Here is a 23726-nt window from a genome sequence, read left to right on the forward strand (position 1 = left end):
ACAGGTTGATGTAGTAGGCTGCAGGGTTAAGGGTTAAGGGTTAAGGGTTATGGGTTAAGGGTTAAGGTAGGGTAGGGTTAAGGTAGGGTAGGGTTAAGGTAGGTAGGGTTAAGGTAGGGATGGTTAAGGGTTAAGGGTTAAGGGTTAAGGTAGGGTAGGGTTAAGGTAGGGTAGGGTTAAGGTAGGGTATGGTTAAGGGGTTAAGGTGGTAGGGGTTAAGGGTGAGGGTAGGGTTAAGGTAGGGTTAAGGTAGGGTAGGGGGTTAAGGTAGGGTAGTGGTTAAGGTAGGGTAGGGTTAAGGTTAGGGTTAGGGTAGGGTAGGGTTAAGGCAGGGTAGGGTTAAGGTAGGGTAGGGTAGGGTAGGTTAAGGTAGGGTAGGGTTAAGGGTAGGGTAGGTTAAGGGTAGGGTTAAGGCAGGGTAGGGTTAAGGTAGGGTAGGGTTAAGGTAGGGTAGGGTAGGGTTAAGGTAGGGTAGGGTAGGGTTGGCAGGGTGCAGGGTGGGGTAGGTAGGGTAGGGTTAAGGTAGGGGGGGAGGGTTAAGGCAGGGTAGGGTTAAGGTAGGGTGGGGTTAAGGCAGGAGTAGGGTAGGGTAAAGGGTAGGTAGGGTTAAGGCAGGGTAGGGTTAAGGTAGGGTTAAGGCAGGGTAGGGTTAAGGGTAGAGATGGTAGGGTAGGGTAGGGTAGGGTTAAGGGCAGGGTAGGGTAGGGTTAGGGGTAGGGTAGGGTTAAGGTAGGGTAGGGTTAGAGGCAGGGTTAAGGCAGGGTAGGGTTAAGGGTAGGGTAGGGTAGCAGGTAGGGTAGGGTAGGGTTAGGGCAGGGTAGAGGTAGGGTTAAGGCAGGGTAGGGGTTAAGGTAGGGTAGGGTTAAGGTAGGGGTTAAGGCAGGGTAGGGTTAAGGTAGGGTAGGGTAGGGTTAAGGGTAGGGTAGGGGTTAAGGTAGGGTAGGGGTGAAGGTAGGGTTAAGGCAGGGTAGGGTTATGGTAGGGTAGGGGTTAAGGTAGGGTTAAGGCAGGGGCGTAGGGTTAAGGTAGGGTAGGGTAGGGTTAAGGTAGGGTAGGGTAGGGTAGGGTTAAGGTAGGGTAGGGTAGGGTAGGGTAGGGTAGGGTAGGGTAGGGTTAAGGTAGGGTAGGTAGGGTTAAGGTAGGGTAGGGTTAAGGTAGGGTTAAGGCAGGGTAGGATTAAGGGTAGGGTTAAGGGTAGGTAGGGTTACAGAGAGGCCTACCTGGTATTGTTGGTAGTTATACAGGCTGTTGTAGTAGGCTGCAGGGTTAAGGGTTAAGGGTTAAGGGTTAAGGGTTAAGGGTTAAGGGTAGGGGAGGGTAGGGTTAAGGTAGGGTAGGGTAGGGTTAAGGGTAGGGTTAAGGGTAGGTAGGGTTACAGAGAGGCCTACCTGGTATTGTTGGTAGTTATACAGGCTGTTGTAGTAGGCTGCAGGGTAACGGGACGGCTGGTAGAAGTTGTAGTAGGACGTGTCCACCAGGAGGTCAGCTGTTCCCTCAGTAGACTGCCCCCTACTGAACGCTGTGGGGCTGGACGCCAGGCCGGAACGACTACCTACAGGGACAGAGGATAGACAGGGTTAGGGTTAGAGGTCAGGCAGGGTCAGGTATACTGTCCCTCAGGCCAGACCGACTCCCTGCAGGGTAAGAGGAACAGGGTCAGGTATACTGTCCCTCAGACCAGACCGACTCCCTACAGGGTTAGAGGAACAGGGTCAGGTATACTGTCCCTCAGGCCGGACCGACTCCCTGCAGGGTAAGAGGAACAGGGTCAGGTATACTGTCCCTCAGGCCGGACCGACTCCCTACAGGGTTAGAGGAACAGGGTCAGGTATACTGTCCCTCAGACCAGACCGACTCCTACAGGGTTAGAGGAACAGGGTCAGGTATACTGTCCCTCAGACCAGACCGACTCCCTGCAGGGTAAGAGGAACAGGGTCAGGTATACTGTCCCTCAGGCCGGACCGACTCCCTGCAGGGTAAGAGGAACAGGGTCAGGTATACTGTCCCTCAGACCAGACCGACTCCCTACAGGGTAAGAGGAACAGGGTCAGGTATACTGTCCCTCAGACCAGACCGACTCCCTACAGGGTAAGAGGAACAGGGTCAGGTATACTGTCCCTCAGGCCGGACCGACTCCATGCAGGGTAAGAGGAACAGGGTCAGGTATACTGTCCCTCAGGCCGGACCGACTCCCTGCAGGGTAAGAGGAACAGGGTCAGGTATACTGTCCCTCAGGCCAGACCGACTCCATGCAGGGTAAGAGGAACAGGGTCAGGTATACTGTCCCTCAGACCAGACCGACTCCATGCAGGGTAAGAGGAACAGGGTCAGGTATACTGTCCCTCAGACCAGACCGACTCCCTGCAGGGTTAGAGGAACAGGGTCAGGTATACTGTCCCTCAGACCAGACCGACTCCCTACAGGGTTAGAGGAACAGGGTCAGGTATACTGTCCCTCAGACCAGACCGACTCCCTACAGGGTAAGAGGAACAGGGTCAGGTATACTGTCCCTCAGACCAGACCGACTCCCTACAGGGTAAGAGGAACAGGGTCAGGTATACTGTCCCTCAGACCAGACCGACTCCCTGCAGGGTAAGAGGAACAGGGTCAGGTATACTGTCCCTCAGACCAGACCGACTCCCTACAGGGTTAGAGGAACAGGGTCAGGTATACTGTCCCTCAGACCAGACCGACTCCCTACAGGGTAAGAGGAACAGGGTCAGGTATACTGTCCCTCAGACCAGACCGACTCCCTGCAGGGTTAGAGGAACAGGGTCAGGTATGCACTGTCCCTCAGACCAGACCGACTCCTACAGGGTTAGAGGAACAGGGTCAGGTATACTGTCCCTCAGACCAGACCGACTCCATGCAGGGTAAGAGGAACAGGGTCAGGTATACTGTCCCTCAGACCAGACCGACTCCATGCAGGGTAAGAGGAACAGGGTCAGGTATACTGTCCCTCAGACCGGACCGACTCCCTGCAGGGTAAGAGGAACAGGGTCAGGTATACTGTCCCTCAGGCCGGACCGACTCCATGCAGGGTAAGAGGAACAGGGTCAGGTATACTGTCCCTCAGACCAGACCGACTCCCTGCAGGGTAAGAGGAACAGGGTCAGGTATACTGTCCCTCAGACCAGACCGACTCCCTGCAGGGTAAGAGGAACAGGGTCAGGTATACTGTCCCTCAGACCAGACCGACTCCATGCAGGGTTAGAGGAACAGGGTCAGGTATACTGTCCCTCAGACCGGACCGACTCCCTACAGGGTTAGAGGAACAGGGTCAGGTATACTGTCCCTCAGGCCGGACCGACTCCCTGCAGGGTAAGAGGAACAGGGTCAGGTATACTGTCCCTCAGACCAGACCGACTCCATGCAGGGTTAGAGGAACAGGGTCAGGTATACTGTCCCTCAGACCGGACCGACTCCCTACAGGGTTAGAGGAACAGGGTCAGGTATACTGTCCCTCAGACCAGACCGACTCCATGCAGGGTAAGAGGAACAGGGTCAGGTATACTGTCCCTCAGGCCGGACCGACTCCCTGCAGGAACAGACAGGAGAGAGAATAAAACTTGATGAACTCTTTTTCAGTCCCACACCATAGCACCATCTGCTGGTGGCAGAACGTAGTCTGTCCTGAACTGATTCTTCTCTTCGTTGGTAAATCAAACACAAACAACGTCATCAATGGATGAAACAAACAAGACAACTAACCTAACTCAAGGAGCAGCATTAAGGCACATTTACCATATCAACAACAGTCCTCATCATCTGTTGGGATATCTGGATTCAACAAAGACACATTTTTCTCAAGCTTCTGACCTATTCAGCTCTCACTATCAGTAGATTAGGAGAAAGAAGTGTTGTGTGTGTATGTGTGTGTCCCTGTTCTGTTCCGACCGTTGTCATCATGGCTGAATCACTGAGTGCTCAACTCCTCTCCTCTCTGTCACCGGTCCAGGGGCCACAAACACACACAGTGGAGGCAGCCTTGACCGGCTTGGTATTCCAGTCCTGAGATGCTATCAGGTTAGAAGGAACAAGCTGTTTCTGCCTCCTTACTTCCTCTACCACGGAGTGATCAAAGATGGACTGGTGGCTGGTACCAGTACTATACTGAGATTACCAGGACATCAGGACTATACTGATAGTACCAGGACATCAGGACTATACTGATAGTACCAGGACATCAGGACTATACTGATAGTACCAGGACATCAGGACTATACTGATAGTACCAGGACATCAGGACTATACTGATAGTACCAGGACATCAGGACTATACTGAGATTACCAGGACATCAGGACTATACTGAGATTACCAGGACATCAGGACTATACTGAGATTACCAGGACATCAGGACTATACTGACAGTACCAGGACATCAGGACAATGTGATAGTACCAAATCAAATCAAATCAAATTGTATTTGTCACATCACGTGTTTAGCAGATGTTATAGCGTGTGTAGCGAAATGCTTGTGCTTCTAGCTCCAACAGTGCAGTAATATCTAACAAGTAATATCAATTTCACAACATATACCTAATACACACAAAACTAGTAAGGAATGGAATTTAATAAAATACTGAGGGAAAAAAGTACTTGATCCCCTGTTGATTTTGTACGTTTGCCTACTGACAAAGAAATTATCAGTTTATAATTTTAATGGTAGGTTTATTTGAACAGTGAGAGACAGAATAACAACAACAAAATCCAGAAAAACGCATGTCAAAAATGTTATAAATTGATTTGCATTTTAATGAGGGAAATAAGTATTTGACCCCCTCTCAATCAGAAAGATTTCTGGCTCCCAGGTGTCTTTTATACAGGTAACGAGCTGAGATTAGGAGCACACTCTTAAAGGGAGTGCTCCTAATCTCAGTTTGTTACCTGTATAAAAGACACCTGTCCACAGAAGCAATCAATCAATCAGATTCCAAACTCTCCACCATGGCCAAGACCAAAGAGCTCTCCAAGGATGTCAGGGACAAGATTGTAGACCTACACAAGGCTGGAATGGGCTACAAGACCATCGCCAAGCAACTTGGTGAGAAGGTGACAACAGTTGGTCCGATTATTCGCAAATGGAAGAAACACAAAAGATCTGTCAATCTACCTCGGCCTGGGGCTCCATGCAAGATCTCCCCTCGTGGAGTTGCAATGATCATGAGAACGGTGAGGAATCAGCCCAGAACTACACGGGAGGATCTTGTCAATGATCTCAAGGCAGCTGGGACCATAGTCACCAAGAAAACAATTGGTAACACACTACGCCGTGAATGACTGAAATCCTGCAGCGCTCGCATAAGTCCCCCCTGCTCAAGAAAGCACATATACAGGCCCGTCTGAAGTTTGCCAATGAACATCTGAATGATTCAGAAGAGAACTGGGTGAAAGTGTTGTGGTCAGATGAGACCAAAATCGAGCTCTTTGGCATCAACTCAACTCGCTGTGTTTGGAGGGAGGAGGAATGCTGCCTATGACCCCAAGACACCATCCCCACCGTCAAACATGGAGGTGGAAACATTATGCTTTGGGGTTGTTTTCTGCTAAGGGGACAGGACAACTTCACCGCATCAAAGGGACGATGGACTGGGCCATGTACCGTCAAATCTTGGGTGAGAACCTCCTTCCCTCAGCCAGGGCATTAAAAATGGGTCGTGGATGGGTATTCCAGCATGACAATGATCCAAAACACACGGCCAAGGCAACAAAGGAGTGGCTCAAGAAGAAGCACATTAAGGTCCTGAAGTGGCCTACCCAGTCTCCAGACCTTAATCCCATAGAAAACCTGTGGAGGGAGCTGAAAGTTTGAGTTGCCAAACGTCAGCCTCGAAACCTTAATGACTTGGAGAAGATCTGCAAAGAGCAGTGGGACAAAATCCCTCCTGAGATGTGTGCAAACCTGGTGGCCAACTACAAGAAACGTCTGACCTCTGTGATTGCCAACAATGGTTTTGCCACCAAGTACTAAATCATGTTTTGCAGAGGGGTCAAATACTTATTTCCCTCATTAAAATGCAAATACATTTATAACATTTTTGACATGCGTTTTTCTGGATTTTCTTGTTGTTATTCTGTCTCTCACTGTTCAAATAAACCTACCATTAAAATTATAGACTGATCATGTCTTTGTCAGTGGGCAAACGTACAAAATCAGCAGGGGATCAAATACTTTTTTCCCTCACTGTATATATACAGTGGGGTAGAACAAGTATTTGATACACTGCCGATTTTGCAGGTTTTCCTACTTACGAAGCGTCATAGGTACACTTCAACTGTGAGAGACGGAATCTAAAACAAAAATCCAGAAAATCACATTGTATGATTTTTAAGTAATTCATTTGCATTTTATTATTGTAGTAAGTATTTGATACATCAGAAAAGCAGAACTTAATATTTGGTACAGAAACCTTTGTTTGCAATTACAGAGATCATACCTTTCCTGTAGGTCTTGACCAGGTTTGCACACACTGCAGCAGGGATTTTGGCCCTCTCCTCCATACAGACCTTCTCCAGATCCTTCAGGTTTCGGGGCTGTCGCTGGGCAATACGGACTTTCAGCTCCGTCCAAAGATTTTCTATTGGGTTCAGGTCTGGAGACTGGCTAGGCCACTCCAGGACCTTGAGATGCTTCTTACGGAGCCACTCCTTAGTTGCCCTGGCTGTGTGTTTCGGGTCATTGTCATGCTGGAAGACCCAGCCACGACCCATCTTCAATGCTCTTACTGAGGGAAGGAGGTTGTTGGCCAAGATCTCGCGATACATTGCCCCATCCATCCTCCCCTCAATACGGTGCAGTCGTCCTGTCCCCTTTGCAGAAAAGCATCCCCAAAGAATGAGGTTTCCACCTCCATGCTTCACGGTTGGGATGGTGTTCTTGGGGTTGTACTCATCCTTCTTCTTCCTCCAAACACGGCGAGTGGAGTTTAGACCAAAAAGCTCTATTTTTGTCTCATCAGACCACAGTACCTTCTCCCATTCCTCCTCTGGATCATCCAGATGGTCATTGGCAAACTTCAGACGGGCCTGGACATGCGCTGGCTTGAGCAGGGGGGACCTTGCGTGCGCTGCAGGATTTTAATCCATGACGGCGTAGTGTGTTACTAATGGTTTTCTTTGAGACTGTGGTCCCAGCTCTCTTCAGATCATTGCCCAGGTCCTGCCGTGTAGTTCTGGGCTGATCCTCACCTTCCTCATGATCATTGATGCCCCACGAGGTGAGATCTTGCATGGAGCACCAGACCGAGGGTGATTGACCGTCATCTTGAACTTCTTCCATTTTCTAATAATTGCGCCAACAGCTGTTGCCTTCTCTCCAAGCTGCTTGCCTATTGTCCTGTATACCATCCCAGCCTTGTGCAGGACTACAATTTTATCCCTGATGTCCTTACACAGCTCTCTGGTCTTGGTCATTGTGGAGAGGTTGGAGTCTGTTTGATTGAGTGTGTGGAAGGTGTCTTTTATACAGGTAACGAGTTCAAACAGGTGCAGTTAATACAGGTAATGAGTGGAGAACAGGAGGGCTTCTTAAAGAAAAACTAACAGGTCTGTGAGAGCCGGAATTCTTACTGGTTGGTAGGTGATCAAATACTTATGTCATGCAATAAAATGCAAATTAATTACTTAAAAATCATACAATGTGATTTTCTGGATTTTTGTTTTAGATTCCGTCTCTCACAGTTGAATTTGAAGTGTACCTATGATAAAAATTACAGACCTCTACATGCTTTGTAAGTAGGAAAACCTGCAAAATCGGCAGTGTATCAAATACTTGTTCTCCCCACTGTACATGCTAACCCCAAGCCTAAGTACATGCTAACGTTTATTTCTTTGCTAAGAGATATATATATATACAGTGAGGGAAAAAAGTATTTGATCCCCTGCTGATTTTGTACGTTTGCCCACTGACAAAGACATGATCAGTCTATAATTTTAATGGTAGGTTTATTTGAACAGTGAGAGACAGAATAACAACAAAAAATCCAGAAAAAAGCATGTCAAAAATGTTATAAATTGATTTGCATTTTAATGAGGGAAATAAGTATTTGACCCCCTCTGCAAAACATGACTTAGTACTTGGTGGCAAAACCGTTGTTGGCAATCACAGAGGTCAGACGTTTCTTGTAGTTGGCCACCAGGTTTGCACACATCTCAGGAGGGATTTTGTCCCACTCCTCTTTTGCAGATCTTCTCCAAGTCATTAAGGTTTCGAGGCTGACGTTTGGTAACTCGAACCTTCAGCTCCCTCCACAGATTTTCTATGGGATTAAGGTCTGGAGACTGGCTAGGCCACTCCAGGACCTTAATGTGCTTCATCTTGAGACACTCCTTTTTTGCCTTGGCCGTGTGTTTTGGGTCATTGTCATGCTGGAATACCCATCCACGACCCATTTTCAATGCCCTGGCTGAAGGAAGGAGGTTCTCACCCAAGATTTGACGGTGCATGGCCCCGTCCATCGTCCCTTTGATGCGGTGAAGTTGTCCTGTCCCCTTAGCAGAAAAACACCCCCAAAGCATAATGTTTCCACCTCCATGTTTGACGGTGGGGATGGTGTTCTTGGGGTCATATGCAGCATTCCTCCTCCTCCAAACACGGCGAGTTGAGTTGATGGCAAAGAGCTCGATTTTGGTCTCATCTGACCACAACACTTTCACCCAGTTCTCCTCTGAATCATTCAGATGTTCATTGGCAAACTTCAGACGGCCCTGTATATGTGCTTTCTTGAGCAGGGGGTCCTTGCGGGCGCTGCAGGATTTCAGTCCTTCACGGCGTAGTGTGTTACCAATTGTTTTCTTGGTGACTATGGTCCCAGCTGCCTTGAGATCATTGACAAGATCCTCCCGTGTAGTTCTGGGCTGATTCCTCACCGTTCTCATGATCATTGCAACTCCACGAGGTGAGATCTTGCATGGAGCCCCAGGCCAGGGGAGATTGATAGTTATTTTGGTTTCTTCCATTTGTGAATAATCGCAAAAACTGTTGTCACCTTCTCACCAAGCTGCTTGGCGATGGTCTTGTAGCCCATTCCAGCCTTGTGTAGGTCTACAATCTTGTCCCTGACATCCTTGGAGAGCTCTTTGGTCTTGGCCATGGTGGAGAGTTTGGAATCTGATTGATTGATTGCTTCTGTGGACAGGTGTCTTTTATACAGGTAACAAGCTGAGATTAGGAGCACTCCCTTTAAGAGTGTGCTCCTAATCTCAGCTCGTTACCTGTATAAAAGACACCAGGGAGCCAGAAATCTTTCTCATTGAGAGGGGGTCAAATACCTATTTCCCTCATTAAAATGCAAATCAATTCATAACATTTTTTACATGCGTTTTTCTGGATTTTTTTGTTGTTATTCTGTCTCTCACTGTTCAAATAAACCTACCATTAAAATTATAGACTGATCATTTCTTTGTCAGTGGGCAAACGTACAAAATCAGCAGGGGATCAAATACTTTTTTCCCTCACTGTACATGCTAAACTTAAAGATAGATTAACTGCCATCATGTGACGTTGCTCCCTCCTCAGTCTCAGCCTTATTGATAGATCAACTCTCACCAAAGTAACTTTAGTAACTAAATATTAGTTCTGCCAGGGGGAATCCTTCAGTTGACTGTTTAAACAGAACACAGTGTCAGACAGAGAAAGAAACCAAAATATTGAGTCAAATAGTGGAATTCAGAACCAGGTGTCTGATCCTCTGCTTACATGAAGAAGTGTAGATAAGTTGGGTTATGGTTAGATGAAGAGTAGATAAGTTGGGTTATGGTTAGATGAAGGGTAGGTAAGTTGGGTTATAGTTAGATGAAGTGTAAAGTTGGGTTATGGTTAGATGAAGGGTAAAGTTGGGTTATGGTTAGATGAAGGGTAAAGTTGGGTTATGGTTAGATGAAGGGTAAAGTTGGGTTATGGTTAGATGAAGGGTAAAGTTGGGTTATGGTTAGATGAAGGGTAAAGTTGGGTTATGGTTAGATGAAGGGTAAAGTTGGGTTATGGTTAGATGAAGGGTAAAGTTGGGTTATGGTTAGATGAAGGGTAGGTAAGTTGGGTTATAGTTAGATGAAGTGTAAAGTTGGGTTATGGTTAGATGAAGGGTAAAGTTGGGTTATGGTTAGATGAAGGGTAGATAAGTTGGGTTATGGTTAGATGAAGGGTAGGTAAGTTGGGTTATAGTTAGATGAAGTGTAAAGTTGGGTTATGGTTAGATGAAGGGTAGATAAGTTGGGTTATAGTTAGATGAAGTGTAAAGTTGGGTTATAGTTAGAGGAAGGGTGGATAGGTTGAGTTATGGAGATGAAGGTTGCCAGGTGTGCGTAATGAAGGTTGCCAGGTGTGCGTAATGAAGGTTGCCAGGTGTGCGTAATGAAGGTTGCCAGGTGTGCGTAATGAAGGTTGCCAGGTGTGCGTAATGAAGGTTGCCAGGTGTGCGTAATGAAGGTTGCCAGGTGTGCGTAATGAAGGTTGCCAGGTGTGCGTAATGATGGGTTGCCAGGACCAGTGGTTAGTAGACCGGTGATGTCGAGGTTATGGTTCGATGAAGGGTAGATACGTTTCATCATTATTGTTTTATTGGAATATGTTCATACTTCTCATATTGTTTCAAGGCTCGACATTAACACTTGCCCCGGGCAAGTAAAAAAAATAGTCGGACAAGCAGAATATAGATTTAAGTTGTCCGAATGGAAAAGTAAAAAAATCACTAAAAAACCACAATATCAAACAATTACTCCCATCAGAATTGGACCAGAATGTCCTCCACATGAAATATTTGTGCACTGTCCTGCCAATGTCTGCAGAGCCATCAAAGTAGAGTTCCATTGCATTGACAGGCAGTCTATCAATCACTTGCGGTCCCGAGATCAAAGGCTTTTGAGATCAGACCGCAGAGCTGCATGTAGCCACGTGAGCACATTTGTTGATATTCCTTGCTAGTTAGTGAGTTATTTGCCAAATTATAGCACATTTTTGGTCGGCAAACAGGGTTCGTAGGGTTATGAAAATCCTGCAAAGGTCATGGTGTGTGCATCACCTGCATGTGTGCCAGTGTGATTGGGCCCGTGGGCCGCCCCCCTTTTGTAGGTCCCCACTGATTTTGCTAGTCACTCTCACTCAGATATCATATTAAAAACTGCATTGCAGAATGTGTAGAATTGCAGCAAACTTGTTTTAAAACTGCAGCATTTGTCTCTACGCACCATGTCAAAATGTCTAGAATTGCAGGAAATTAACTGTAAAACTTCATTTTTTTCTGTCCGCTAAAATTTTTTGCTCGCAAAATGTCACTTAGGGCCCCCAAAAGGCTGGGGCCGGCTCTGGCTGCATGTGTGAGTAGCAGACTGCTGCCACTCATGATGTGTTCAGATGTTTTGTGGCCCCCACCCCCATCAAAGTTGCCCATCCCTGGCTATCTATCCCTATCTATCCCTATCAATCCCTATCTATCCCTATCAATCCCTATCTATCCCTATCTATCCCTATCTATCCCTATCTATCCCTATCTATATCTATCTATCCCTATCTATATCTATCTATATCTATCTATCCCTATCTATCCCTATCTATATCTATCTATATCTATCTATCCCTATCTATATCTATCTATCCCTATCTATCCCTATCTATATCTATCTATCCCTATCTATCCCTATCTTTCCCTATCTATATCTATCTATCCCTAACTATATCTATCCCTACCTATATATCTATCTATCTATCCCTATCTATATCTACCCCTATCTATATCTAGCTATATCTATATCTATCTATATCTATCTATCCCTATCTATCCATATCTATCCCTATCTATCCCTATCTATCTATATCTATCTATATTTATCTATATCTATCTATCCCTATCTATCCCTATCTATCCCTATCTATCCCTATCTATATCTATCTATATCTATCTATCCCTATCTATATATATCTATATCTATCTATCCCTATCTATCTATATCTATCTATATCTATCTATATTTATCTATATCTATCTATATCTATCTATCCCTATCTATCCCTATCTATCCCTATCTATATCTATCTATCCCTATCTATATCTATCTATCCCTATCTATCCCTATCTATATCTATCTATATCTATCTATATCTATCTATATCTATCTATATCTATCCCTATCTATATCTATCTATCCCTATCTATCCCTATCTATCCCTATCTATATCTATCTATATCTATCTATCCCTATCTATATCCATCTATCCCTATCTATCCCTATCTATATCTATCTATCCCTATCTATCCCTATCTATCCCTATCTATATCTATCTATCCCTATCTATATCTATCTATATCTATCTATATCTATCTATCCCTATCTATATCTATCTATATCTATCTATATCTATCTATCCCTATCTATCCCTATCTATCCCTATCTATATCTATCTATCCCTATCTATATCTATCTATCCCTATCTATATCTATCTATCCCTATATATCCCTATCTATCCCTATCTATCCCTATCTATATCTATCTATCCCTATATATCCCTATCTATATCTATCTATATCTATCTATCCCTATCTATATCTATCTATCCCTATCTATCCCTATCTATATCTATCTATATCTATCTATATCTATCTATCCCTATCTATATCTATCTATATCTATCTATCCCTATCTATCCCTATCTATATCTATCTATCCCTATCTATCCCTATCTATATCTATATATCCCTATCTATATATATCTATCCCTATCTATCCCTATCTATCCCTATCTATATCTATCTATCCCTATCTATATATATCTATCCCTATCTATATCTATCTATATCTATCTATATCTATCTATCCCTATCTATCCCTATCTATATCTATCTATCCCTATCTATCCCTATCTATCCCTATCTATATATATCTATCCCTATCTATCCCTATCTATATCTATCTATCCCTATCTATATCTATCTATCCCTATCTATATCTATCTATCCCTATCTATATCTATCTATATCTATCTATCCCTATCTATATCTATCTATCCCTATCTATATCTATCTATATCTATCTATATCTATCTATCCCTATCTATCCCTATCTATATCTATCTATATCTATCTATATCTATCTATCCCTATCTATCCCTATCTATATCTATCTATCCCTATCTATCCCTATCTATATCTATCTATATCTATCTATCCCTATCTATCCCTATCTATCCCTATCTATCCCTATCTATATCTATCTATATCTATCTATATCTATCTATATCTATCTATCCCTATCTATATCTATCTATCCCTATCTATCCCTATCTATATCTATATCTATCTATATCTATCTATATCTATCTAGTCTATAAAATAATGATAGACCTACAGACAAACTAACCAGCCAATTCAAAACATTTTGAGACAGGCTTGACTATGCAAAGAAGCCAATAGGCAGAGGGGAGGCTGTCTGATGTCTGATTCTCTGTTTGGTAATAATAATAATAATAATAATAATAATAATAATAATAATAATATTTTGTCAAATGGTTCCTTGTTAAGTCACAATTTTGGCCCATAGTGTTACAGACCATTATAAGTGACTTGAGCTTTCAGACAAGTAAAAAAAATCAGTCCTACTTGTCTAAAGGACTAGTGGCTAAAAACGTTAATGTCAAGTCCTGTGTTCATACTTCTCATGGCAATATGGATCAACTGATCTAATCCCAATAGTTAGTTGTGGTAGTCATGGTATAATACTGGGATATAAACATAGGGACCAGATGATATTTACATCAGTAACACTAATACGTTTGGACATGGGTCGATGTGTGTGTGTGTGTGTGTGTGTGTGTGTGTGTGTGTGTGTGTGTGTGTGTGTGTGTGTGTGTGTGTGTGTGTGTGTGTGTGTGTGTGTGTGTTATATACAGTCAGGTCCATAAGTATTTGGACAGTGACACAATTTGCATCATTTTGTCTCTGTACGCCACAATGGATTTGAAAGGAAACAATCAAGATGTGCTTTAAGTGTAGACTTTCATCTTTCATTTAAGGGTTTTGTCAAAATGATTGTCTGAACCGTGTCGGAATTACAACCATTTTATACATACAATTTTAGGGTCTCAGAAGTAATTGGACAAACTAACATAATCATAAATTAAATTGTGAGTTTTAATACTTGGTTGCAAATCCTTTGCAGTCAATGACTGCCTGAAGTCTGGAACCCACAGGCATCACCAGATGCTGGGTCTGGAACCCACAGGCATCACCAGATGCTGGGTCTGGAACCCACAGGCATCACCAGATGCTGGGTCTGGAACCCACAGGCATCACCTGATGCTGGGTCTGGAACCCACAGGCATCACCTGATGCTGGGTCTGGAACCCACAGGCATCACCAGATGCTGGGTCTGGAACCCACAGGCATCACCAGATGCTGGGTCTGGAACCCACAGGCATCACCTGATGCTGGGTCTGGAACCCACAGGCATCACCAGATGCTGGGTCTGGAACCCACAGGCATCACCAGATGCTGGGTCTGGAACCCACAGGCATCACCTGATGCTGGGTCTGGAACCCACAGGCATCACCAGATGCTGGGTCTGGAACCCACAGGCATCACCAGATGCTGGGTCTGGAACCCACAGGCATCACCAGATGCTGGGTCTGGAACCCACAGGCATCACCAGATGCTGGGTCTGGAACCCACAGGCATCACCTGATGCTGGGTCTGGAACCCACAGGCATCACCAGATGCTGGGTCTGGAACCCACAGGCATCACCAGATGCTGGGTCTGGAACCCACAGGCATCACCAGATGCTGGGTCTGGAACCCACAGGCATCACCTGATGCTGGGTCTGGAACCCACAGGCATCACCTGATGCTGGGTCTGGAACCCACAGGCATCACCTGATGCTGGGTCTGGAACCCATAGGCATCACCAGATGCTGGGTTTCTTCCCTGGTGATGCTCTGCCAGGCCTTTACTGCAGCTGTCTTCAGTTCCTGCTTGTTCTTGGGGTGTTTTGCCTTCAGTTTTGCCTTCAGCAAGTTAAATGCATGCTCAATTGGATTCAGGTCAGGTGATTGACTTGGCCATTGCAGAACATTCCACTTCTTTGCCTTAAAAAAGTATTGGGTTGCTTTCGCAGTATGCTTCGGGTCATTGTCCATCTGCACTGTGAAGCGTCGTCCAATGAGTTTTGAAGCATTTGGCTGATTCTGAGCAGATAATATAGCCCTTAACACTTCAGAATTCATCCTGCTGCTTTTGTCAGCAGTCACATCATCAATAAATACAAGGGAACCAGTTCCATTGGCAGCCATAGATGCCCACGCCATAACACTACCTCCACCATGCTTCACAGATGAGGTGGTATGCTTTGGATCATGAGCAGTTCCTTCCCTTCTCCATACTCTTCTCTTCCCATCATTCTGGTACAAGTTCATCTATGTCTCATCTGTCCATATGATGTTGTTCCAGAACTGTTCAGGCTTTTTTAGATGTTTTTTGGCAAACTCTAATCTGGTCTTCCTGTTTTCGAGGCTTACCAATGGTTTACATCTTGTGGTAAACCCTCTGTATTTACTCTAGTGAAGTCTTCTCTTGATTGTTGACTTTGACACAGATACTCCTACCTCCTGGAGGGTGTTCTTGATCTGGTCAACTGTTGTCAAGGGGTTTTTCTTCACCAGGGAAATCATTATTCTGTCATCCACCACAGTTGTTTTCCGTGGTCTTCCGGGCCTTTTGGTGTTCCTGATCTCACCAGTGCGTTCTTTCTTTTTAAGAATGTACCAAACAGTTGATTTGGCCACCTAATGTTTTTGCTTTCTCGCTGATGGGTTTGTTTAGATTTTTCAGCCTGATGATGGCTTGCTTCACTGGCAGTGGCAGCTCTTTGGACTTCATTCTGAGGGTTAACAGCAACAGATTCCAAATGCAAATGTCAAACTTGAAATCAACTCTAGACATTTTATCTGCTTCCTTGAACTAAATGAACTAATGAGGGAATAACACACACCTGGTCATGGAACAGCTGAGCAGCCAAACACACACCTGGCCATGGAACAGCTGAGCAGCCAAACACACACCTGGCCATGGAACAGCTGAGCAGCCAAACACACACCTGGCCATGGAACAGCTGAGCAGCCAAACACACACCTGGCCATGGAACAGCTGAGCAGCCAAACACACACCTGGTAGTGGAACAGCTGAGCAGCCAAACACACACCTGGTCATGGAACAGCTGAGCAGCCAATCACACACCTGGTCATGGAACAGCTGAGCAGCCAAACACACACCTGGCCATGGAACAGCTGAGCAGCCAAACACACACCTGGCCATGGAACAGCTGAGCAGCCAAACACACACCTGGTCATGGAACAGCTGAGCAGCCAATCACACACCTGGCCATGGAACAGCTGAGCAGCCAAACACACACCTGGTCATGGAACAGCTGAGCAGCCAAACACACACCTGGTCATGGAACAGCTGAGCAGCCAAACACACACCTGGTCATGGAACAGCTGAGCAGCCAATCACACACCTGGCCATGGAACAGCTGAGCAGCCAAACACACACCTGGTCATGGAACAGCTGAGCAGCCAAACACACACCTGGTCATGGAACAGCTGAGCAGCCAAACACACACCTGGTCATGGAACAGCTGAGCAGCCAAACACACACCTGGTCGTGGAACAGCTGAACAGCCAAACACACACCTGGCCATGGAACAGCTGAGCAGCCAAACACACACCTGGTCATGGAACAGCTGAGCAGCCAATCACACACCTGGCCGTGGAACAGCTGAGCAGCCAAACACACACCTGGTAGTGGAACAGCTGAGCAGCCAAACACACACCTGGCCATGGAACAGCTGAGCAGCCAATCACACACCTGGCCATGGAACAGCCAAACACACACCTGGTCATGGAACAGCTGAGCAGCCAAACACACACCTGGTCATGGAACAGCTGAGCAGCCAAACACACACCTGGTCATGGAACAGCTGAGCAGCCAAACACACACCTGGTCATGGAACAGCTGAGCAGCCAAACACACACCTGGTCATGGAACAGCTGAGCAGCCAATCACACACCTGGTCATGGTACAGCTGAGCAGCCAAACACACACCTGGTCATGGAACAGCTGAGCAGCCAAACACACACCTGGTCATGGAGCAGCTGAGCAGCCAATCACACACCTGGTCATGGAACAGCTGAGCAGCCAAACACACACCTGGTCATGGAACAGCTGAGCAGCCAAACACACACCTGGTCATGGAACAGCTGAGCAGCCAAACACACACCTGGTCATGGAGCAGCTGAGCAGCCAAACACACACCTGGTCATGGAACAGCTGAGCAGCCAAACACACACCTGGTCATGGAACAGCTGAGCAGCCAATCACACACCTGGCCATGGAACAGCCAAACACACACCTGGTCATGGAACAGCTGAGCAGCCAAACACACACCTGGTCATGGAACAGCTGAGCAGCCAAACACACACCTGGCCATGGAACAGCTGAGCAGCCAATCACACACCTGGCCATGGAACAGCTGAGCAGCCAAACACACACCTGGTCATGGAGCAGCTGAGCAGCCAAACACACACCTGGTCATGGAACAGCTGAGCAGCCAAACACACACCTGGTCATGGAACAGCTGAGCAGCCAATCACACACCTGGTCATGGTACAGCTGAGCAGCCAAACACACACCTGGTCATGGAACAGCTGAGCAGCCAAACACACACCTGGTCATGGAGCAGCTGAGCAGCCAATCACACACCTGGTCATGGAACAGCTGAGCAGCCAAACACACACCTGGTCATGGAACAGCTGAGCAGCCAATCACACACCTGGCCATGGAACAGCCAAACACACACCTGGTCATGGAACAGCTGAGCAGCCAAACACACACCTGGTCATGGAACAGCTGAGCAGCCAATTACACACCTGGTCATGGAACAGCTGAGCAGCCAAACACACACCTGGCCATGGAACAGCTGAGCAGCCAAACACACACCTGGTAGTGGAACAGCTGAGCAGCCAAACACACACCTGGTCATGGAACAGCTGAGCAGCCAAACACACACCTGGCCATGGAACAGCTGAGCAGCCAATCACACACCTGGTAGTGGAACAGCTGAGCAGCCAAACACACACCTGGTCATGGAACAGCTGAGCAGCCAATCACACACCTGGTCATGGAACAGCTGAGCAGCCAAACACACACCTGGTCATGGAACAGCTGAGCAGCCAATTGTCCAATTACTTGATGTCCCTTAAAAAGGGGGGGACCACATATAAAAAGTGCTGTAATTCCTTCACCGTTCACCCCATTTGGATGTAAATACCCTCAAATTAAAGCTGAAAGTCTGCACTTTCAGCTCATACTCATTATTTAATTTCAACTCCAACATGCTGTGGTAGACAGCTCCAATAATACTAACTTGGTCAATGTGTAAATATTAATGGACCTGACTGTACCTGCATTAGAAGGTGAGGCACCAGCGGCAGGTGATCGTCCTCCAGACGCCGAGGACAGACAGTCTCCAGTGGGCTCATTCTTCACAACAACCTCCTGACTGGGCAGACTGACCGGACTACAGAGCCCCATCTCCTCCTCTTGAGCCTGCTGCCGTCGCAGAGCCACCTGGACACACACAGGGAGAAAGAGGCACACACACACACACACACACACACACACACACACACACACACACACACACACACACACACACACACACACACACACACACACACACACACACACACACACACACAGTTAGTTACTTTACAGACAGACAGACAGACAGACAGACAGACAGACAGACAGACAGACAGACAGCCAGCCAGCCAGACAGGCAGACAGACAGACAGACAGACAGACAGACAGACAGCCAGACAGCCAGACAGATTTGGTCAGTTCCAACACCCAGATTAAGCCTACTCTTGGACCTGATGGTTTGCTTTGACCACAGCCTGTTTTTAATGAATATTAGCTCCTATCTTTGTCTACCAAATCTGCCTACATATAAAAATCTATGAATTCATGCATATCAGTGAACTTGTAAAAGGCTTACAGAATAGAAACAATTGGATATTTCAAACATTATAAACGATTTATTGTCTCACAGTTATATAGCCTGAAGAAGGCTTGCTGACAGACAGGGAGTGACTTCATGTAGCTGGAGCTGATAAAGTATTGACCTTGGGCTAATAGATGTAGCTGGAGCTGAATTCCACAAAGCCTGGTCTCTGATCAACTCAGTTGGTGGAGTTCATCAGAAACTTCATTCACCTTGGAGTTTGTTTTAGTAAACTACAGGTTGCCCAAATAAAAATGTATTCTAGTAAATTATAGTTTACAAATTTACAATGCATGCATACAGCAGCATATCATTTCAGTAAAATCAATAGTGTCAGATAGCCTTCCTGTACAAGTTGACACTATCTTATTTCAATAAGCTGATGGATTCCATCCATGCTTCAGGCTATTTGTTGGTCTCCACATGTATCTGTCTGTCTGAGGGAAACTCCAGCATGATGGCCGCCAGCCAGATTGTAGCCATCTAGCTATTCAATGTATCCATGTATCTAAACAAATGACTTTGTTGTGCTAAACTGTGTAAATACGGAACACAAACAAACTGTAGGATGAAAAGAAAACAAATCTGACAGACTATTTGAAAACTACAGTAGCAACACTGTAGCTAATAAGTTGTTGCTAACATTAACTAGCTAGCTAGTTCCACACAACGCAATGCATTTGGCAATGCACAATCCATTTATGCATTTAATTGCAAAACACCATTATTTACATTTACTGTGAAAAAACGCAATGCATAGCTTAATCGTACGAACCTAATACAATGCACTGCTACATGTGTTCCCTACCTGGGCAGCCATTACTCTCTGCCGCTCCGCGATCAGTTTGCATTTCTGGCACTGGCAGTCTCTCCAGTTGCAGAAGCGCTTGTGTCCCTTCAGGGGCGACACATAGCCGTGGTTCCTGCACCGGGAGCACTTCGGCATCCGCGGGGGTTTCTTCCCGGGCGATGCAGACAGGGGACCGGCACACTCCAGCAGCTTGGTCTGCTCGTCGTCGCTCATGGCCGGGGTGGTAGTGCTAGCTAGTGGTGATAGTGACAGTGGATCTTCTGGCCGGCTGCAGGAAAATCTTCAGCTAAAAAAAACGGATGCTCGGCGACCAACGGCTCTCTCTGGCGACACAAGTGACAACAGGCACAGTGAGTTCATCTTATTGAAGTTTTTAAATGTCGCGAGAAGTTGAAGCGATATTCAGAACCTCCAAGGTTACTGTCCCACGTGTTTTCTCACCGTTCAAAGCCACTGTGGACCGTTTGGCCCGGATCAAACAAGGCCATAGGGGGAGATGATGGCTAGCCCGACCCAGCCCAGTCCGGGCGGGCCCTCCTCTCCTCTGCCCCTCGCTGACCAGCTGAATCCTGCCATTGTATGATGAAAGATCTATCTGGCAGGAAGTTATGTGTTAACATAATGCTTTCCCCCCTAGAGTTAATGTAGGCAACAGTGCCAGGCCTATCACATGTGGCCTTGCAAAGCCCTCTGAAAGCTACCCAGTGGACATAAGACGTGATAAAGACGTATTTTTCTGGTTGAAATTAATGTTTTTATTTAATTTATTTAACCTTTATTTAAACAGGGAGTCACATTGAGATTAAAAATCTATTTTACAAGAGAGCCCTGTATACATTACAATACAAACTGACTAATAAAACAACATACACATTTATCTGTATAAAACAATATAATTCAGCACACAATAACAAAAAAATACATATTTAATAAAAGCAAATAACATTCAACTACATTAAGGTACAATACATTAAATACATAGAGGTCCTCAATCAATAATTTAAACTGCCTGCTTGGCACCAGCACATGGAACTGCAGTGAACTCTGCAGATTGTTCCACAAATAACCAGATCACAACCAGATTAAGATGTCTTTTTCATGACGTCTTTTTGACGTCTTATTTTGGTTAATATCTGGGTTTTGGTTGAAATCTGATTATCTAAGTTATATAAATGCTACTCAATTAACAGACACCAATCTACAGTATATAAACATGTGCATAGTGTTTGCGGGCCACGCACCCGTTACACATAAGACACTAGAACCATTACAATTATTACAATTGGAGTAATGTTGTTTTCAGCAGGGTGATTCAGCTTAGCGCATTTGGCAAACAACAGCTGGCAGAGCGCACCAAAGCGGGTTAGGGTCTGGTGGCAATACTGTACCCAGTCAACACACTGGGCTCTGGCCTATTCCGTTTGAGACTCGGGGGACTAATGCATTTCTTGCATTTCTTGTTGGACTGCGTTTTTTGGACAAGGAGGTTAATTTGGTAGATCCATTTGTACTATCGAGGACTGTGAAGAGAACAGTGGGAAAGGTGGATTCAATCAAGGTGACTAGAATTGGCCTTGTTTTGTTTAATTGTGTCGATGAAGAACAGAAGAAGCGTGACTGGATCTGGATCTGGCAATATTGTCCACGTCAGAAGTAAAATGTATTGATCTTGGAGCAGTCAGAAAATCCCAGGAGTGGTCAGTGCACGTCACCTGACCCGTATGGAAAATGGAGGGAAGGAGAAAAGCTTGTGGATATTATTGTTGTTTGAGGAGACTACCTGAACATGTGAAGCTTGGATATGTGAGGTACGGTGAGAGCATTTGTGTCCAAACCATTACAGTGTGGGAATTGTAAAGGGTATGGTCACGTGTCAAATGTTTGCAGATGGTTAGAAGTATGGTATTGAAGAATCTGTGAATGGAAAATGTTGCAACTGTGGTGTGGATCATACTCCGGACTTCCTTGAGTGCCCTGTTAGGGAGAAAGAGGTGGAGGTGTCAAGAATCAGGGCTGTACAACAGATCTCCTATGTGGAGGCGGTGAAGAGAGTTGAAGGGGAAAGAGGCAACAGTGTTGAAGATATGGCGGTGGATGCATTGCAACCAGTTGCTCGTGTTTTAAGTCAATCGAGTGATCTGGATACACTCATTGCGAAGAAGGTGGATTTTGTAACGTTTATAGCCACAGTGATTAATTGTACAGCACAAGTGTCTAAGAAGTCCAAGAAGCTGGACATCATTATATCTGCAGCCGATACGTGTTTGGGCCTCTAAGACTTCACGGCAGAAGCACTGCAAGGACTATTGACGCCAGAAAATGTCCCGATTAGAATTTGAGAATGTAATATTAAAGCAGGTTTATTTTGTTTAGTTAAAACGTATTTATTTTTTTGTTTGTATGATTTTTACCCCGCATCCTTAGTATCCCACGCGCACGGTAAGTGGCGGAATGCACATCCAATTGTTCCGAATGCCGTTACACCAGAGAAGACAAAGAAGTTCCAGCTAAAACTGGGATTGGAATCTGTAGCCCTAGGGCCCACCCTTAAGGGTCCTGGTGGAGAAACACATCTGCCAGTCCTAGCCCTAGGGCCCACCCTTAAGGGTCCTGGTGGAGAACACATCTGCCAGTCCTAGCCCTAGGGCGCACCCTTAAGGGTCTTGGTGGAGAAACACATCTGCCAGTCCTAGCCCTAGGGCGCACCCTTAAGGGTCTTGGTGGAGAAACACATCTGCCAGTCCTAGCCCTAGGGCGCACCCTTAAGGGTCCTGGTGGAGAAACACATCTGCCAGTCCCTCTGGTTTTTTATCAGTTCCCTCAGACTTTTTATCAGTTCCCTCAGATGTTAGCTGTTCCCTCAGATTTTCTAACCATTCCCTCAAATGTGTTTTATTAATTCCCTCAGATTTTTTTATTAATTCCCTCATTTTTCTATTCGTTTTTCCCTCTTCTTCTTATGTAGGCTACCATGATGGTCCCACTTGGCCATAACATATTGCAGCCTAAGTGTAATTCTATTTAGTTAATTACATGTTTCAAATGGTGATTATCACTGACCATTCAATAGTTTATTTACAGTTTGTGTTTCATTCCATCAATGTATTAATTCGATTTCGTACCCTTCGATCTCCCCTGCAGATTCCAGTGTGCTTACTGCTTATCAGAGTTAATTGAATTCTACTTAAATCTGGGCTTGAAATACAAAGATATTCTTCACGTTTTGAGTGTTAAACACAAGATCGTTCTCAGTTTAGCAACTCTGAAACGTTTCTTGCGCCAGCAAAGCCATTTTTCGTCATAAAGACTTTGACAACTTGTCAAAAACTGTACAGTTTATTAGATGCGAGCTAAAGGGCCCCGGGCTTTGCACTGGTACCCACAGTAATTATATCCACACTTGACTGGCACAGAGATTAGAAAGAGCAGAATATTTAAAAGCAATGTTCCCAGTGTTGCCATGTTCGCGGTTTCCGGCCGAATTGGGCTATATTGAAAACGATGTCGCGGGTGAAAATGTATTGGTGGTGGGTTGCGGGTTTCTGGCCTATTTATATGTTGCACCGCGGCCGCCAACGCATTTCTCTTAAGAAATATATATTTGACTGTGACCTGCTGTTGACTGCCAGGCAGTGAGGCAGGCTGTCGCTGAGTGAGTGAGTGGTGGGGACTGGAGGGCCGGAGCGGTGTGTGTGAGTGGTGAGGACTGGAGGGCCGGAGCGGTGTGTGTGAGTGGTGAGGACTGGAGGGCCGGAGCGGATAGCTACAGCTATTGGCTGAGTCACGTGAACGAGAGGTCGTCTATTTAGATAGTCGTTATGGAGACACCCATTTCCAACCCTTTTCCGTAAAACATATTAATACGCTAG

General features: G+C 45.6%; 1 protein-coding gene across 2 annotated transcripts in view; it reads right to left on the reverse strand.

Annotated features, from left to right (window-relative positions):
* Positions 1-20336, reverse strand: part of LOC121584344 (doublesex- and mab-3-related transcription factor 1) — a 39958-nt gene extending 19622 nt beyond the window's left edge. For both annotated transcript variants that reach the window (XM_045225596.1, XM_045225595.1), the window contains exons 1-3: positions 19855-20336; positions 18445-18610; positions 1389-1552 (exon numbers count right to left, since the gene is read on the reverse strand). In XM_045225596.1, coding sequence (XP_045081531.1) covers positions 1389-1552; positions 18445-18610; positions 19855-20070 — 546 coding nt within the window. In that variant the 5' untranslated portion in view covers positions 20071-20336. The remainder of the gene's footprint in view (positions 1-1388; positions 1553-18444; positions 18611-19854) is intronic.
* Positions 20337-23726: the final 3390 nt, after the last annotated feature.

The sequence above is a fragment of the Coregonus clupeaformis genome, chromosome 16 (genome assembly GCF_020615455.1).
Source record: "Coregonus clupeaformis isolate EN_2021a chromosome 16, ASM2061545v1, whole genome shotgun sequence".
Lineage (NCBI taxonomy): Eukaryota > Metazoa > Chordata > Actinopteri > Salmoniformes > Salmonidae > Coregonus > Coregonus clupeaformis.